The following is an 18,426-nucleotide window of genomic DNA, read 5'->3' on the forward strand; positions in this document are numbered from 1 at the left end:
GATCAGCTGGCTCATACTCTCCCAGGCATCCTGGCTAAAAAGCAAAGATTGAAGAAAACTCAACAAGCAGAGATACAGGACCAGAAAGTTCTGGATCAATTGCTTTAGAAAAAATATCAGTATTGCGCTTTTGAAGGACTTAGAATGGCAGACTCTATTACAGGACTTGAATCTCTTTGGCTTAAGCTGCCAGCTGATAATGGACTGTTGTCCGCCTCCTATAAATTACTAAATTATGGCAGATCCCATATAGGTCTTAGGTTCCTTAGGGAATGGGAAACAGAGCTGGGAAGTCAGTGTTCTAATTTGCAACAATATACAATCCATAACATGACCCACAACTTTTCTCTCTGTTCAAAGACACAGGAGTTAAATAATAAAATAATAATAATAAAATAATAAATAATAAATAATAATAATAATAAATAATAAATAAAAAATAATAAATAATAAAATCCTAACAAGGTGGTATATGGTCCTGAAGCTGGTAGCTAGAATGTACCCATGTGTTTAAAGCAGGTGTTGGAGGGGCTGTGGTCATTCATATATGGTGGGAATGTGCCAGGCTAAGACTATTCTGATTGGAGGTCAGAAAATTGATTTTAGATATTACTTCAGTACAAATTAATGATTATCCAGCACAATGTTTGCTACTTGCTGTGCACATTCTAATTAGGACATTTAGGAAAAGTATTGTTCCCCACCTTTTAAACATCGGTAAAGGCTTGATCCCCCTATAATGGAAAAAAATACAAACACCCTCAATTGAGGACTGGATTAAACGGTTCAATCTCGTTATGAAAGTGGAGGACTGGGTATATACTTGCCAGGATAGCTCAGAGAAGTTCAATCAAAAGTGGGCAACCTGGATAAAATGTATTTCCTATAGAGGGAGAATGTCTGTCTGCCCTAACAGATGCAGGAATTTATATACAGTAGATAGTGCAATCTTATTGTATAGTAAGAGTCACTATCTGCTATTAGTATAAGGTCCCTTAAGTTCTCTGTCTCTTCTGTTTATCTGGTTGTTTTAACGTGTTTTTTTTTCTGTTTTGTATATTTTCTTAAAGCGATACTAAAGTCTATTTTTTTTTTCTTGAAAAATTATAAACATGTCATACTTACCTGCTCTGTGAAATGGTTTTGCACAGAGTAGCCCCGATCCTCCTATTCTCGGGTCCCTCTTTGGCGATCCTGGCCCTTTCCTTGCTATGGGGGCACCTAAGCCGAGCCGCAGCACCGTGTGTCCATTCAGACAGGCAGCCGTGGTTTGGCTCCGCCCCCTTTCTTGTCTGTTGCCCGAGGCACTCATGTACATCGCTGGATAGAGATGAGGCTCAGGTAAGTATTAGGGGGGCTGCTACACACAGAAGGTTTTTTATCTTAATGAATAAAATGCATTAAGATAAAAAATCCTTCTGCCTTCACAACCACTTTAAGTAGATATATGAATATGTGGTAATATATTTCGTACCATCTGATGTGGGAAGGGCTGCGCATAGCTGCCCCGTATTATTGTTGTTATGCTTTTTGTGAAATGTTCTTGAGTTTATGTTTTGGTCTCTTTGAATTTTTATTTGTTGTATTTTTTTATAAGTGTAATGGAAAAAAAAGAAAGAAAACTAAAAGATTATATTAAAAAAAAAAAAAAAAACCCTCTCTATATTAATTTATTCTTATCTCCTTGCCTCACAGCTGTATATATTAGAATTAACCTTTCCCCCTTTCAAAAAAAATCACAGCAGCATACCACTCTGCATGCTGATATGAAATCACTTTAGTTTTATTAGTTAAACATTTTTACGTTTCCTTACTGTAGCGCCCTGCTCCTAATGGCCAGACACTATTATTTTTCAAATTTAGTTGTCTGAAGCTGCAAGTGGCAGGCTCGTTTTTTCCTAAAAGTTCTGGTTTCTGTGCAGTCCAGCTGGGTTGCACTGTTTCCCACTTGACCGTAGATGTCACTGTCACCGCCGGTAGGTGTGGAAATGCAGCAGGCTGGATGTATTGAATACCACCTCTTGCTCGGAAATAGCTCAGTGGGAGTGGTTTCCCTGCTGTGCATTCTGGGAGAGGGTATTTAAGGTACCTACGCCATTTTTGGTGGTTGGTTTTCCGGGGTCCGCTATCCTGACCTCATGGCCCTCCTGGCCTGGGGTCTGTGTCGCATGGTCCTGCGCCTCGGGGCCAGCTGGCCCAAGGCTCTGCAACTAAGAGGGTAAACCCAGAAAAGTCTTGGGGCCTACTGATCCAGGGGTGGTCCTGTGCTGTCTCCCCTGCGGGGAGAAGCCAAGAAAGCTGGAGGATCCAGGGGAGGACTTTTCTAGTAGAGGACCGAGCGCAAGGCTGGTTTCTCTGGAGGAGCCTGGAAACTCAGTTGGAGGACGCAACCCAGATCAACACCCATAAAGTATCGCCGGGTCGGCTGAAAGAAACTGGTACGGTATGGTAGCTCTTTAAAACTCTCAAGATTTCTTAGTTCAATTGACAAGTCTGTGGCAGAGACTTTGTTGAGCATCTCATTGGCTGCTAGTTCAAGTTAAAGGGGCCTATCGGGTGATTGCTGGATCCAGTCTGTGGAGCTGTTTGTCCTCTGGACCTGACCAATACCTCTAACCCACAATTACTAGGTGCCTGAACTCCCCCTTTATCCTTTGACCCTCTATTGAAGGACTTTTGTGCTTATCCTGAATAAATGTTAAAAAAAGGACTAAGTGTCGGATTTATCATCATTTGGGCTACTTTCCAACGGAATCCCTGAGACAGAGAGAGGAGAGCAGGTGAGGTAACGGTAAGCCCAAATAAAAGCAGCAGCTCCTTTCGGGGATTAGTGCTACATTACAATTACTGTTTTTCCACTTCCTGGTTGAGCAAGGCAATGGTGATGTAACCTTGGCCTAACAGATGCATCCTGGGAAGTTCCTGTAACAGGAAGGCATACCCATAGTTCTAGACACATTTGCAGGAAGGAGATGGATTCCATCTGCCCTTAGTAAAAATGGCCACAATGAGAAAACAGCAGGTCTCAATACTCAGGCACCTCTCTCTTCCACCCTTCTACAAGAGTAGGGACTCTAAATGTATACTATAAGTTGCTGTTTTAACCCTGTAATTACAATCATTTTCAGCAATTGTTGTAGTTTATATTAATAACGAGGACACCCCATACATGCAGCATGGTTACAGTAAGCTGTCCCTGTGCACAGGTGCCCAGGGAGCTACAAGCTGGTGCATACCAAGTTCACACAGGATATTACACATGCTGCGATTTGCAGCAGCAAGAATCTGTGGACACTGTGTCCATCCATCTACGATTACCGCAGGTAATTTACTGGCTGTGCAAACATGCATAAATAGCTGCAGTAGCTGACAGTCTGTCATTGCAATGTATGGGATTAGCGCCAATAGCTGTTCGCACACAACTGTCAATTTTAACCGCACGAATCCACAGATTCTCTCACCGCTTGAAATCATAACACCTGTAATTGCCCATGCAAACCTTATTAATTGTCTTGCTTTCCAAATAGCTGCTCTATTAATAGGAAATATCCATAATTAAAATCTCATACTCTACCTTTAGACAGATGAACACATTTAACGCATCTTAAGTGACTAACATGTGGGAATATTCACTGTCAAATCATGACTGGAATTGTACCACTGGATTGGCGTAGGGCCAATGTGGTGCTCTTTTTTTAAGAAGGGATCAAAGTCTTTACCAAGTAACTATAGATCTATTAGTTTAACTATAGTTGGGAAGATACTGGAGAGTTTAATAAAAGACCACATAGACGGGGTCTTGCTGGGAAAAAATATTTTTAGCAACAGACAGCATGGATTCATGAAAGACAGAAGTTGTCAAACAAACCTGATTTATTTTTATGAAAAAGTAAAAGAAGTACGGTAAGCAAATTCTCAGATAGAGGGTTGGCTGTGGATGTGGTATACTTGGATTTTACATAGTTACATAAGGTTGAATAAAGACATCAGTCCATCCAGTTCAACATGATTGAGTGTCTACAATTGTCCCTATCCCTGTACATTGCACACTCACATTGGTCCCTACCCTCAAGGAGCCCACAATCTAAGGTCCCCATTCATATACTGGGGCCAATTTTGGACAGAAGCCAATTAACCTACCTGCATGTTTTTGGAGTGTGGGAGAAAACTGGAGTACCCGGAGGAACCCCACACAAGCACAGGGAGAACATGCAAACTCCAGGCAGGTAGTGTCATGGTTGGGATTAAAACCAGTACCCCTTCTTACTGCTAGGGGAGAGTGCTAACCACTACACCACTGTGCTGCCCGATTTTGCAAAAGTGTTTGACACAGTTCCCCACACACGGCTCATGTGTAAGGTAAAGTCTACAGGCTTGGAAAGATCAATTTGTAAATGAATAGAAACTGGCTAAAAGACCGAATTTAGAGAGTAGTGATTAATGACTCTTACTTTGAATGGTCAAGGTTCAGTGCTGGGACCCTTACTTTTTAATATCTTTATAAATGATATTGGGTCTGGGATTAAAAGTAAAATTTCTGTTTTTGCATATGACACTAAGCTATGCAGTGGAATAACGTCCTTACAGGATGTCTCCAACTTACAAGCTGACCTTAACGCACTTTAACGTCTAATTGGGCAACTAATGGGCAGATGAGGTTTAATGTTGATAAATGTAAAGTTGTGCACTTGGGGGCTAAGCCCTTGTACACACGGTCGGAGATTCCATTGGAATGTGTCCGATCGGAGTGTTTTGACGGATATTCCGACTGTGTGTGGTATGCATCGGACTGTTTCCATCGGAATATCCGTCGGACAAAATTTTCCAACTTGCTGGAAATATTTTCCGACAAACTGCTCCGATCAGACATACTCCAATCATGTGTAGAGAATTCCGATCAGACAAAGTGCCACGCATGCTCAGATCAAATTCCTACATCAAAGCTATTGGCTACTAGCCTGAACGTAGTCCCATCGTAACGAAATTACGTCATCACGTTCTGAAAGATCGGATTTTCCGACAACTTTGTCCGACCGTGTGTATGCAACAGTTTTGGACAAGATCCGTCGGACAAAATCCGACGGATAAAATCCGACCGTTTCGGTTGATGGAATCTCCAACCGTGTGTACAAGGCAGGGGCGTTGCTAGATGGCAAAAGGACCAAGGGCTTCAGCCCGGAGTCCAAGGCCTGAACGGGGGGTGGGGGGGGGGGGGGGGGTAGTGTTGTAAGCAACTTTTTTTTGGCTGGGCCGTGACACTGACGGTAGTGACTTACATACGCTAACCTACCTACACTTACGGTAGTGACCTACCTACACTGACGATTGTGACCTACCTACTCTCACCTGCCTGACCTACATACACTGGACATATACATACACTGACCTACATACACTAACGGTAGTGACCTACCTACACTGACATTACCACACACACTGACCAACCTACACTGACATTAACACACACACACACACACACACACACGCACACTGACCTACCTACACTGACATTAACACACACACACACACACACACTGACCTACCTACACTGACATTAACACACACACACACACACACACACACACACACACTGACCTACCTACACTGACGATAGTGACCTACCTACACTCACCTGCCTGACCTACATACACTGGACATATACACACACTGACCTACATACACTAACGGTAGTGACCTACCTACACTGACCTACCTACACTGACATTAGCACACACACTGACCTACCTACACTGACATTACCACACTGACCTACCTACACTGACATTACCACACACACTGACCTACCTACACTGACCTACCTACACTGACATTACCACACTGACCTGCCTACACTGACATTACCACACACACTGACCTACCTACATTGACATTACCACACTGACCTACCTACACTGACATTACCACACACACTGACCTACCTACACTGACCTTACCACACTGACATTACCACACTGACCTACCTACACTGACATTACCACACACACTGGCCTACCTACACTGACCTACCTACACTGACCTACCTACACTGACCTACCTACACTAACATTAACACACACACACACTGACCTACCTACACTGACATTACCACACACACTGGCCTACCTACACTGACATTACCACACACACTAACCTACCTACACTGACCTACCTACACTGACATTAACACACACACACTGACCTACCTACACTGACATTAACACACTGACATTGACGGTAGTGACCTACCTACACTGACGATAGTGACCTAAGTACACTCACCTGCCTGACCTACATACACTGGACATATACATACACTGACCTACATACACTAACGGTAGTGACCTACCTACACTGACATTACCACAAACACTGACATTACCAGACACTGACCTACCTACACTGACATTACCCTACACTGACCTTATTACATACTGACCTGTCACAGCAGCCAGTCCGAGGATGAGAGGATAGCGGCTTACCCGAGCGCCAAGCGGGTATGTGGCGCAGCAGCCGCTTTGTAATTCCCGCCTTCTGGAGCCAACAGTGCCTGGACGTCACACGTCCCGCGGTCCCTGCATTGGACCAGTGGGACATCCATCATAGACGTGCAGGCTCCAGAAGGCGGGACCTGCTCTGGCACTCGGCCACACTCGGGATCAGATTGGTCCCGGCGCTCGGGGCTGACAATGAAGACCCCGTGGAGCTGACACTTTAGGGGGTCTCATTCGGGGCTTCAGCCCCCCTAGCCATCCCCTCCCGACGCCCCTGGTACAAGGGCTAAGAATATGCATGCATCATACATACTAGGGGAGTACAACTGGGGAATCAATGGTGGAGAAGGATCTGGAGGTTTTGGTAGATCATAAGCTTAATAATAGCATGCAATGCCAAGCTGTGGTTTCCAAAGCGAGGAAAGTCCTTTCTTGTATTAAGAGAGGTATGGACTCCAGAGAGAGTGATATCATTTTGGCCCTGTGCAAATCATTAGTAAGACCTCATCTGGAATATAAAATGAAACAAAAATAGTCTTTGCACTATAATTGTCCAGTCCAAAGTGATAACACACTGACCACAGACTCCTTTGATGAGAATGCTTAGTGTGAAGTAAACTGGTCTGCATCATACTCCTTGCAGCTCAGTGATCAATGGGAATTGATAGCTGTCAAAACAAAAGGGAATACGAGCGCACAGGCTCGTCTTTTTATTGGATATAAAAGGATAAAATCGATACACTCACAAGGGAAGGTGAAAAACAGCGTTAAACAGTTCCTCCAATAGAGAGCCTTAAAAAGGGACACATCTGTAGACACATCAGAATAGACGAGAAGACCGCTGGATGGATGGATGGGCTGGCTCCATGGACACAGGCTCATCAAGCAGCTGCCGACAAGCCGCGAGTGAGCCACTCACTGACTGAAGAGATCGCCAGTCAGGAGAGAGCTCTGGGGCACCTACAACTCTTGTCCCAGGGAGAGCTCTGATGGAGCCAACTGACAGAGGACACTGACAACACTGAATCCTGACAACTACAGTGTCCTCTGTCAGTTGGCTCCATCAGAGCTCTCCCTGGGACAAGAGTTGTAGGCACCCCACAGCCCTCTCCTGACCAGCTGTCTCTTCAGTCAGTGTGTAAATGGAGTCCACCTGTGTGTAATTTAATCTCAGTATAAATACAGCTGTTCTGTGAAGCCCTCAGAGATTTGTTGAAGAACCTTAGTGAACAAACAGCATCACGAAGGCCAAGGAACACACCAGACAGGTCAGGGATAAAGTTGTGGAGAAGTTTAAAGCAGGGTTAGGTTATAAAAAAATATCCCAAGCTTTGAGCATCTCACGGAGCACTGTTCAATTCATAATCCGAAAATAGAAAGAGTATGGCACAACTGCAAACCTACCAAGACATGGCCGTCCATCTGAACTGACAGATTGGGCAAGGGGAGCATTAATCAGAGAAGCAGTCAAGAGGCCAATGGTAACTCTGGAGGAGCTGCAGAGATCCACAGCTCAGGTGGGACAATCTGTCCACAGGACAACTATTAGTTGTGCACTCCACAAATCTGGCCTTTATGGAAGAGTGGCAAGAAGAAAGCCATTGTTGAAAGAAAGCCATAACAATTCTCGTTTTCTGTTTCTGAGAAACCATGTGCAGGATAGAGCAAACATGTGGAAGAAGGTGCTCTGGTCAGATGAGACCCAAATTTTACTTTTTGGCCTAAAACTGCACATCACCCTGAACACACCACCCCCACCGTGAAACATGGCGGTGGCAGCATCATGTTGTGGGGATGTTTTACTTCAGCAGGGACAGGGAAGCTGGTCAGAGTTGGTGGGAAGATGGATGGAGTCAAATACAGGGCAATCTTAGCAAGAAAGCAGGGGCAAGAAAACCTGTTAGTCTGCAAAAGACTTGAACTTGGGGCGGAGGTTTACCTTCCAGCAGGACAACGGCCCTAAACATAAGCCAGAGCTACAATGGAATGGTTTAGATCAAATCATATTCATGTGTTAAAATGCCCCAGTCAAAGTTCAGACCTAAATCTAATTGAGAATCTGTGGCCACACTTGAAAATTGCTGTTCACAGACGCTCTCCATCCATTCTGACAGAGCTTGAGCTATTTTGCAAAGGAGAATAGGCAAAAATATCACTTTCTAAATGTGCAAAGCTGGTAGAGACATCCCCAAAAAAACTTGCAGCTGTAATTGCAGTGAAAGGTGGTTCTACAAAGTATTGACTCAGAGGGGCTGAATACAAATGCTTGCCACACTTTTCACATATTTATTTTTAAAGAATTTTGAAAAACATTTATTATTTTCACTTCACAATTATGTGCCACTTTGTGTTGGTCTATCACATAAAAACCCAATAAAATACATTTATATTTTTGGTAACATGAAAAAATAAGGAAAATGTGGGGTATGAATACTTTGTCAAGGCACTGTAACTATGCAACTATCATTAGGTGTGGCAATATTTTCAATTAAACTGCATAAAGCTGTTTCCAGGAATATAAAGTAGCTAACAAGATATTTAGAATTGCCACTACTTGGGCTCATTTATGTGTGTGTAAACACTCAGAATAGCAATCTGTGGTTTGATGGGCTTTCAGAGGGAACTTGACATGTGTTATGTCTCCTCGCAGCCTGTTTTTAACCTCTAAATGCCTGCACCACAGAGATTGTAGGGCCGATGCATTGTGGTCGCATTCACTTACATAGGTCGCTTTTGAAACTGCCCGCCAAACGTGACAGAATGAATCGTTTTTGCCACGTTGCAATGCAAAGCATCATGCCCAGAGCCTGGGCATACCCCCATACTGCTGCTTTTGCGCCAGCTTCTAGTAGCATTTTAGTAGCTTTTAGGAGCATTAGCATTTTATTGGCGTTTTTGCAGTACATGAAGAAAAAAGAAAAAGCTAAAAAAAAAAGCTAGGATTTTAGTAGCAGTTAGGAGCATTCAGCATATTTTTCTGCAGGAAAAACGCTCTAAAAAATGTTACAAATTTTTTTTTTTTCTGCTCCTAGAAGCTCAAAAAACGCTAATAGCCTAAAATAGTGTGCATGGACACATAGGATAACACTATTTAGCTTCTAATGCCTTGTACACACTGTCAGACTTTCCAACGGAAAATGTTCGATGGGAGCCTTTTGTCGGAAATCCTGACCATGTGTAGGCTCCATCAGACAGTTTCCATCGGAATTTCTGTCACACAAAATTTGAGACCTGGTTCTCAAATTTTCCGACAAAAAAAATTAGTTTGCACAAATTCCTATTGTGGATACACAATTCGGACACACAAATTGCCACACATGCTTGGAATCAAGCAGAAGAGCAGCACTGGCTACGGAACGTAATTTTTCTCAGCTCGTCGTACGTGTTGTACGTCACCGCGTTCTTGACATTCAGAATTTCCGACCAACTTTGCGTGACCGTGTGTATGCAAGACAAGTTTGAGCTGACATCCCTCGGAAAAAAAAAACCCATGGATTTTGTTGTCGGAATGTCCGATTGTGTGTACGAGGCATAAGAGCAGAAAAAAAAATGCTAATAACAGCTTCTAGGAGCTTAAAAAAACACTAATGTGCATGGAGCCTCACTTCCTGTCCTGCTGACTTCAGTTTTATCAAACACAAAATGAGCACAAATATGCAGTAAGGACATTGACAGAAATAAAAATCAAACTAAAGTTTTACTTTTTCCCTACTCTACTAACAAAAAACATGTTATGTCCGTCTGTATTACTGTTGGAGAGTTCCCGTCACCTTCTGTATAAAATGCTGTAAGCGGGACAGGAAATTAGGGTTAATATCTGTAAAAGAGGCCCTAGATAGCAGGAAACACCTAGGATAGCAGTAAAAAACAGGCCTACTGTAGCAGGTCAGGCCCCATCACTTTAACAGGGGGGTCCAGCGACAAGTGATAGAAGGTATAATGCATAAAAAGCTACTGGTGGTTCATTTATTCTTCCTCGGGGCTCCCAGGTTTTCTAATCCATATTCCCTGTTCATCAGTTCATTAAGAGGGGCCCAGAAGGCTGCAGCATGGTGGGACTTTTTTTTCTAAATCGCACGCAAGCGGATTAGTTCAAGCCGGCACTGCATTTGCGATAATAAAAATAAGTTCTGGGCCACAGTCTCAGTCCCTGGGCAGAGATATTGAACAGCAGCTCTTCACAGCCTGCCTCTTTCAGCAAGAAAGTGCTGAGAAGAGGGAATCGGCAGCACTGTAGCAGCTATCTTCAGCACAGCTCTGTGTGAACACACAGACACAGTACACTGCTACTTATGCAGGCCATACACTATAAGAAAAATCGCCCGAAATTATACAGTTTGTTAGTTTTTCGGCCAGTAAATGGGAACAAAATCGTTAATCGTTGGGACGTTTTTGAGCTGAAGGACAAGTTTGGAAATTTTCTGTTGAACGAACGATAAATTGAAAGGTTAATCAGTGCTGTAGTGGGTATTACTCTTGCCTAGCAGTAAAAAGAGGGTCACTGGTTCAAATCCCAACCACGACTCTACCTGTCTGGAGTTTGCATGTTCTCCATGTGCCTGCGTGGGTTTCCTCTAGGTACTCTGGTTTCCTCCCACACTCTAATTACATGCTGGTAGGTTAATTGGCTCCTGTATAAATCAGCCCTAGTATATGAATGTGAGTTAGGGACCTTAGGTTGTAAGCTCCTTGAGGGTAGAGACCAATGTGAATGTACAATGTATATGTAAAGCGCTGTGTAAATTGACAGTGCTATATAAGTACCATAAAAAATAATAATAACCACTTCCCGACCGGCACACGCTGATGTACGTCGGCAGAATGGCCCGAGCAGGCATATTGGCGTACAGGTACGTCCATTTTAAAATGCCGCCCTGCCATCGCGTGCGTGCCGCCGGCGGCGCACTCTCGTGCCGGTCGGGACCCCCGTGAGTCCGGTCGCGGGTCCCGCGGACTCGACTGCCGCGGGGATACCCGCGATCATCTCACAGGGTGGCTGAACGGGGAGATGCCGTTGTAAACAGCATCTCCCCGTTCTGCCTAGCAACAAGTAACACTGATCTCTGCTCCATGTGATTGGAGCAGAGATCAGTGTTCACTAACACAAAGCCCAGCCCCCCACAGTTAGCAACACGCCCCTAGGAACACTTAACCCCTACACTGCCAACCCCCTGGTTAATTCTTTCACTGCCAGTGTAATTTACACAGCAATCAATGCATTCGTATAGCATTGATTGCTGTATAAATGACAATGGTCCCAAAAATGTCTGATGTGTCCGCCATAATGTCGCAGTCACAATAAAAATCGCTGATCGCCGCCATTACTAGTAAAAAAAAAAAATATTAATAAATATGCCATAAAACTATCCCCTATTTTGTAAACATCAATAATCACTTATTGCGATATTTTTTACCAAAAATATGTAGAAGAATACGTATCGGCCTAAACTGAGGGAAAAAATGTTTTTTTATATATTTTTGGGGGATATTTATTATAACAAAAAGTAAAAAATAATGCGTTTATTTTAAAATTGTTGCTCTATTTTTGTTTATAGCGCAAAAAATAAAAACCACAGAGGAGATCAAATACCACCAAAAGAAAGCTCTATTTGTGGGAAAAAAAGGACGTCAATTTTGTTTGGGAGCCACGTCGCACGACCGCGCAATTGTCAGTTAAAGCGACGCAGTGCCGAATCACAAAAAGTGGTCCGGTCTTAAGCCAGCAAAATGGTCCGGTCTGAAAGTGGATAATGCGTTTCTCATCCGAACTGTCTGCACTAGCTATATGTAAAAAAGCAAACAAAAAATGCATTCATTTATGTCCACTGAATGATTTATTGGTCATTACATGATGGCACTATCATTTGCGCTCACGGTCAAATGTTCGTTTTTCGAAAATGGGTTAGAACGATTTTTCATATAATGTATGGCCAGCATTAGTGAAGGCTTCTCCGTCCATCAAGTCTGCAGATATTTTCTCTGAAAAAGGTATAGTCAGCAAGAGAGAATAGGCCAAACTGGGGTGCACACATGCCCTTTACCTATGTCTTGCCATGTCTGTTGCCCTTGATTGAATTATACAGCAGCTAAATGTGATCATCATCATTGATAATCACATTTAGCTGCTGTTTCATTTATCATCATTATAAATCACACAGTATATGTGCTTTGAACCAGAGCACCTGTACTGTGTGATTATCATAATGATAATGGTGATAAATAAAAGTTGGCTGCAGCATTCTTATTAGCAGGAGTGAGCTTAGGTGTGTCCAGATGGACAGTGTGTCCAGATGACAGTCATGGAACTGTCACAATGCCCCCGCCAATCACATGTGACGAGGCATCCTCCGCCCCACAGCCACGCATATACATATCTCTTGTATACATGCATACCTCCCAACATTTTGAGATGGGAATGAGGGACACCTACCAACAAACGTATGTAGGCAAAGGACACACCCTCTGCCACACCCCCTTAAAGGAGAATTAACCCCCAAAAAAAGGTTACTTAAATCCACAAGGACTTTTTTTTTACCACTACTATTCATTTATATTGGCTTTTAAAGTGTACAAATGCAGCAATTTAGAAATTGGATGAAAGGTTTAGTACTGGGAAACACTTTTTGAAAGATAAAAAGTGCATTTTATATACAACGATATAGTTTAGACCAAAATGAAGGGCAAATGAGGGGGAAAGAGGAATAGAGGGATATTGCTCCAAATCAGGGACAGTCCCTTGAAATGCAACTGCAAAACAGGAAATGCCTCAGCTGCTTATGATTGGCGGCAGTGGCGATCCTGACCTCCCTGGGGCCCTAAGCAAAATTCTGCGGGCCTGACCCGTGATGCCATGAGCTATGTAAACCATTTGCACACAGTCACACCTGACGCTTCAGTGGTCCCAATACAATCCTCCCTCCTTTAACCCTTTCATGACTAAGCCTATTTCTGACATTTGGTGTTTACAAGTTCAAATTCATATTTTTTGAAAGAAAATGACTTAGAACCCCCAAACATTATATATATATATATATATATATATATATATATATCTATATATATATATATATATATATTTAGCAGAGAATCTAGGGAATAAAATGGCGAATGTTGCAATATTTTATGTCACACTCTATTTGTGCAACAGTGTTTTTGGGAAAAGGGACGCTTTCATGACTTTTAAAAAAATGAAACAGTAAAGTTAGCCCAATTTTTTTGTATAATGTGAAAGATGTCACGCTTTATAATTGCACACACTCGTTGAATGGCGACAAACTATGGTACCTAAAAATCTCCATAAGCGTTTCTTTCATTTTTTTTTTTTTTTTTACAGTTACCATGTTAGAGTAGAGTTACAGAGGAGGCCTAGTGCTAGAATTATTGCTCCCGCTCTCACGATCGCGGCGATACCTCACATGTGTGATTTGAACACCATTTACATTTGCAGGTGCGACTTGTATGCGTTTTCTTTGATGTGCGAGTTAGTGGGAACAGGGGCACTTTAAAAAAATTCTTATTTATTTTTATATAATTAAATTGTGTTTAACAAAAAAAATAAAAAATGTGATCACTTTTATTGCTGTCACAAGGAATGTAAACATCCCTTGTGACAGTAATAAGTGCTGACAGGTACTCTTTAAGACCCCCGATCCCTCCATTGCACTTCAAAGTATTCAGATCTCAATTTTCGGCGATTCTGAATACTGTATATTTTTTTAAAACCGGCGCCATTGGCAGCCGAGTAAACAGGAAGTGATGTCGCTTCCATGTTTGCAATCAGGAGACTGGAACAAAGCCATTTCCGGCTTCGTGCCAGTCTATCCCTAGCCGCCGGAAGTGGCGGACTGAGGAGCTCCAGAAGCAGAGCCAATCCGCCCTTGGGCCCCCCCCCCCACACCGGTTGGGCCCTATGCGTATAGGGCGGATCAGCACTGTGACATAGTGGGCGTGATAGCTTAAGTGCAGTCAGACTAAGATCTGAACACACCTGAGTTAATTCCTGCTTTCACTGAAAGACAAAGCTGCATTTTTTTTTCTGAAGTGATGGGACAGGGTTAGGGGTGGGATCCGGGTTTAAGGGGTGGGGTCAGGGGGCCCCATCAGGTAGGCTGTATGGGGCCCAATGATTTCTAACAGCATCCCTGGATTTATCATCGGAATAAATTAAAGCATGTTAACCCCCCAGGGGGGGGTCTGTGCAGAATGTGCTGATCTGTGGTGTCCGATAACTAGTCCCACCCACCTATCCAACATAGGGTTGCCACCATTTCTTCAAGCCAAACCCAAACACTTTACAGGACACTTTTTTTTTCCCCAGTATACACTATAGAATTATAAAAGACCTGGGACACCTTTTGGGTGCCTCGAACTGCGGCGAACAGTGGGTGCTCTCTTGCTGACATTATCTCCCCCCCCCCCCCCCCCCCCCCGTGATGCTAAACCTATAAACCTATCCCCAGACAGTGGCCCGCTGCTCCCGGATGGCAACAGATGGCAACGGGCTATCTCGGTTACTTGGGGAGCCACAGCCCTGTCTAAATAATCTGTCCGGGTTTTAGGCAGACTGAAACACGGACACAAGATTCCAAATCCGAACTGTCCGGGTGAATCCTGGACAGGTGGCAACCCTAATCCAACAACACAATGATCAATGGAGAAGGGTTTCTGAGTGACAACTTAGTAGGAGAGGGTGCATAGCAGGCAGAACACATGGAGCCCATAACCCCCTCTTCCTAAGCTGCCAGACAGAATTCTGCGCTGTCTCCTCATCCCTACTGTTCAGTTTACAAAGAGTTTGGAGCTGCAGCCTGCTATTCAGGGGAAGGAGAGAGTGGAAGCTGTCAGCTAGTGTTCTGAATGATTTCAGCTGCAGAAAAGGGCTTTTATTCGCAATTGTGACGTCAGATTGTGGTTTTGTGAATGAAAGCCCTTTCCTTCAGCTGCAATTATTCACAATACAAGCTGACAGTTTCCACTCTCTCCCCTGAATAGCAGTCTGCAGTACTACTCCTTTTTTTGGTGATAGATCTTTTTTTTAACTTGGGGTCTTGGAGTATACTGTACATTGTAAACATGCTTTAATGCAGGTGCATTATTTATGCATTAAACACATATGATAAAAGATAAGAAATGCATGCAGTAAGGTGCATTAAAATGTGTGTTACTGCATGTGCATTGGTTTGATAGGGGGCCCAATTTCCTCAGACCCTTTCTAAGGGTAGGCCTAAGAAAACCATATCACATTTTTTCAGATTTTGCTCAAGCAACACTGATATTTGGGAAAAATCACATCATTTGTTACCACATTCTTCTAAGGAATGTACCAGAAGATGAAGACAAGGTCCTCTTTCTTGGATTCCTTGGTCTCATAAGTAGCATCATACAGTCCATAACGGCAGTCATTGAGTGGCAGAAGATTAACAAAGGTCCTGTATGGATCCTCGACTGTGTTGCCAATATCTCCCACTAGTATTTGCTTCTCTGTCTCCACAATGATCTCCTTCTTGTCAGGGCTGAGGCAGAACAGGACGGCCTTCTTCCTCTTCTTTACCTCCTCCGCTGTTTGGGATTTTCTCACCTTCATATCATTGAACACTTTGATGACCTCATCATTAACTGTCACGCCAGATGCCTGTAAATAGAATAAAAATGATATTACTAGTAAAAGTGTGCCTGTTTGGTAAATTAGGTGAGATTCTCAGTTCCTAGAAAACACTATTAGTGGTATGAATGTAAAACACAGTGTACAGGTTGAAGCATTTCTAGGGTATGTATTACAGGTTTAATATTTTGCACTGCATGGGGTGCATAGGTCAGTTGTATGTAACATATAGCATGGCATGATTACCACCATCCTATTAGTAACCACTTGGTGCATATACTCACCGTTTCTGTCCACTACTGCAGTTGCTGCTGTGTGCTCCTGGTGTGGCACAGACCTTCACACTCTCTTGCCCTTCAAAGATGTAGTGATCGGTACCTTAACTGTCACATGCCAGGCACTAATAATGTAACAGTGACAGGGAGGGGTACAGGAAAAGTGTATATACACCCTAACCTTGTAAAACAACCCATTCTGTTTAAAATATAAATGAACACTGTTTTTTATAAACACTTTTTCCCCCCTTTTTATAAATGATCACATTTCTGTTCTCAGCTGCATAAGAGCTGGGGAGGAGAAACAGAAGCACACTGAATTTCCCAGTGAATGTCCGATGCTGCATCTGTCCCCCTCCGGCTCTAACACGGAGAACCGAGCGATCAAACACCGCCTATCACTCGTTTCTCACAGCTCCCTGAGTAGAGAGCTAGTGACTGTCAGTCACTAGATTTCTGCTCTGCTTCCCCACACTCACTGGATAGCTGGACTGTGGAGAGAACGACCTTTCCCGAGCCTGGACCGGCTCTGTGACATCAGCGAAACAATGGGCTTCAGCCCGTTGTCTACTGAAAACGGGTCAAAGGAGTGGAGAACAAACTGCACTCCTGTGATCCACGAGCTTTGGCTGTACTTCTCCTTTAACCCTCTTCTTGTCACTTGTCTTTAATCTAGCTATGGAATGAGACTTACAAGGTGCCCTACAGCATACCTGTGTAGCACAGACCCCAGACTGGGCTTGCTGTTTGGTCCCAGGTTTCATTCCCTGTTAGGCATATGGCAAAGGCAAGGCACACAGTAGTTTACAGTCACTTGTGTCAGGAAACAAGCAGTGTATGTCTTTTTTTTCAGTTTATCAGCTGGGTTACCTTGGATGGCGATGATCCTTTTTGATACTCCAAAGGGTACTAACAAAAATGCAGAGAGAACACCTAAGTTGATCTGCTCATTCAGAGTGTAGGAATGCAGGAACTCCCAAACAAGTGTATAGTCCTGAGTAAACTGTAGTGAGCTCCTCCAAAAGTGGCAAGGAAAGGCTCTATGATCCTTAAGGCTAGTACTCACGGTGCCCTGGGCACTGCAAAGCCTCCTAAAGTACCAGTCAGTCTCTATACTGGGTGCCTGCGATCTGGATCCCATGTAGAGCTTTCTGCACTTCTTCAGTATCCTTTGGACAGAGGTCCTCAAACTCTAACTGGATCTGGGACCCCAAAAGGATTTCTTCAGTGCTGTAGCTGACCACCCAGGGGTGCCTCAGTCCTCTGGCTGAGTGTTACTCCCCATGAACAAGAGCAAGCTGTTCTACATCCCAGCCTGTTTATACCCCTCTCAGTCCCCTGCTGGTCACTCACTCTGAAAAAGCATAAATATGCAGGCCAGGGTCAAACCTTCCAATAATTCAGTGGGATGCAGGGTAAAGCCTGCACCAGCATTACCCAGAACAGACAAGAACAAACAATCACTGTTCCCCCTGGCTATAGGGATGCCGAAAACTAAATTTACCTAAATACTAGCACCTACTATGTGTCTTGAAACGTTGCTGAAATTCTTCTTCCTAGCCACACTTTCAAGTGTGCACAATACCTAGTCCTCCATCAAACACAGTGGTTCCTCTCACCAGCTCATACGTAAGAGTTGGTAGAAGGAACCACTGCTTGCAGATAGAGAAACTGATATTAGACAACTAATTGGTCAAATATCTCAAGTGGCAGCAGAGTAGCATTGTGGTGGTGTTTGCAGGCATAGGCCACTGCAAAGCTAAGTATAGAGCCTCTTCTTTTTTTAGGTCTCCCTGGGCAGTTCTATTATTATTAATATAACTCCTTACTTTTACGTTTTAGTTTTCTTTTCTCACCCACGGAGCTGCAAAGTATCTCCACTTAATCAGCTAGCTTGGCCAGTCAATCAGCTGACTGCAAATGTTATAATATATCATGTTTGTTTAGCGTTGGCTGAACCACTAGCTCACAGTCCATGCCCTCCACTCTGCCAAAATGGAAATCCATGCACACCTTTAGCACATAGATAGTATTACACTGGTTCCTGTTCATTGACTTG

General features: G+C 43.5%; 1 protein-coding gene across 1 annotated transcript in view; it reads right to left on the reverse strand.

The window, feature by feature from the left end:
* CFL2 (cofilin 2) overlaps positions 1-18,426 on the reverse strand; it is a 76,958-nt gene that overhangs the window by 12,561 nt on the left and 45,971 nt on the right. Inside the window, exon 2 of the mRNA XM_077464705.1 lies at positions 15,815-16,122. Within this exon, the coding sequence (XP_077320831.1) occupies positions 15,815-16,122 (308 nt within the window). The remainder of the gene's footprint in view (positions 1-15,814; positions 16,123-18,426) is intronic.

The sequence above is a fragment of the Lithobates pipiens genome, unplaced genomic scaffold (genome assembly GCF_037356315.1).
Source record: "Lithobates pipiens isolate NorthernLeopardFrog02 unplaced genomic scaffold, aLitPip1_a1.2 Scaffold_30, whole genome shotgun sequence".
Lineage (NCBI taxonomy): Eukaryota > Metazoa > Chordata > Amphibia > Anura > Ranidae > Lithobates > Lithobates pipiens.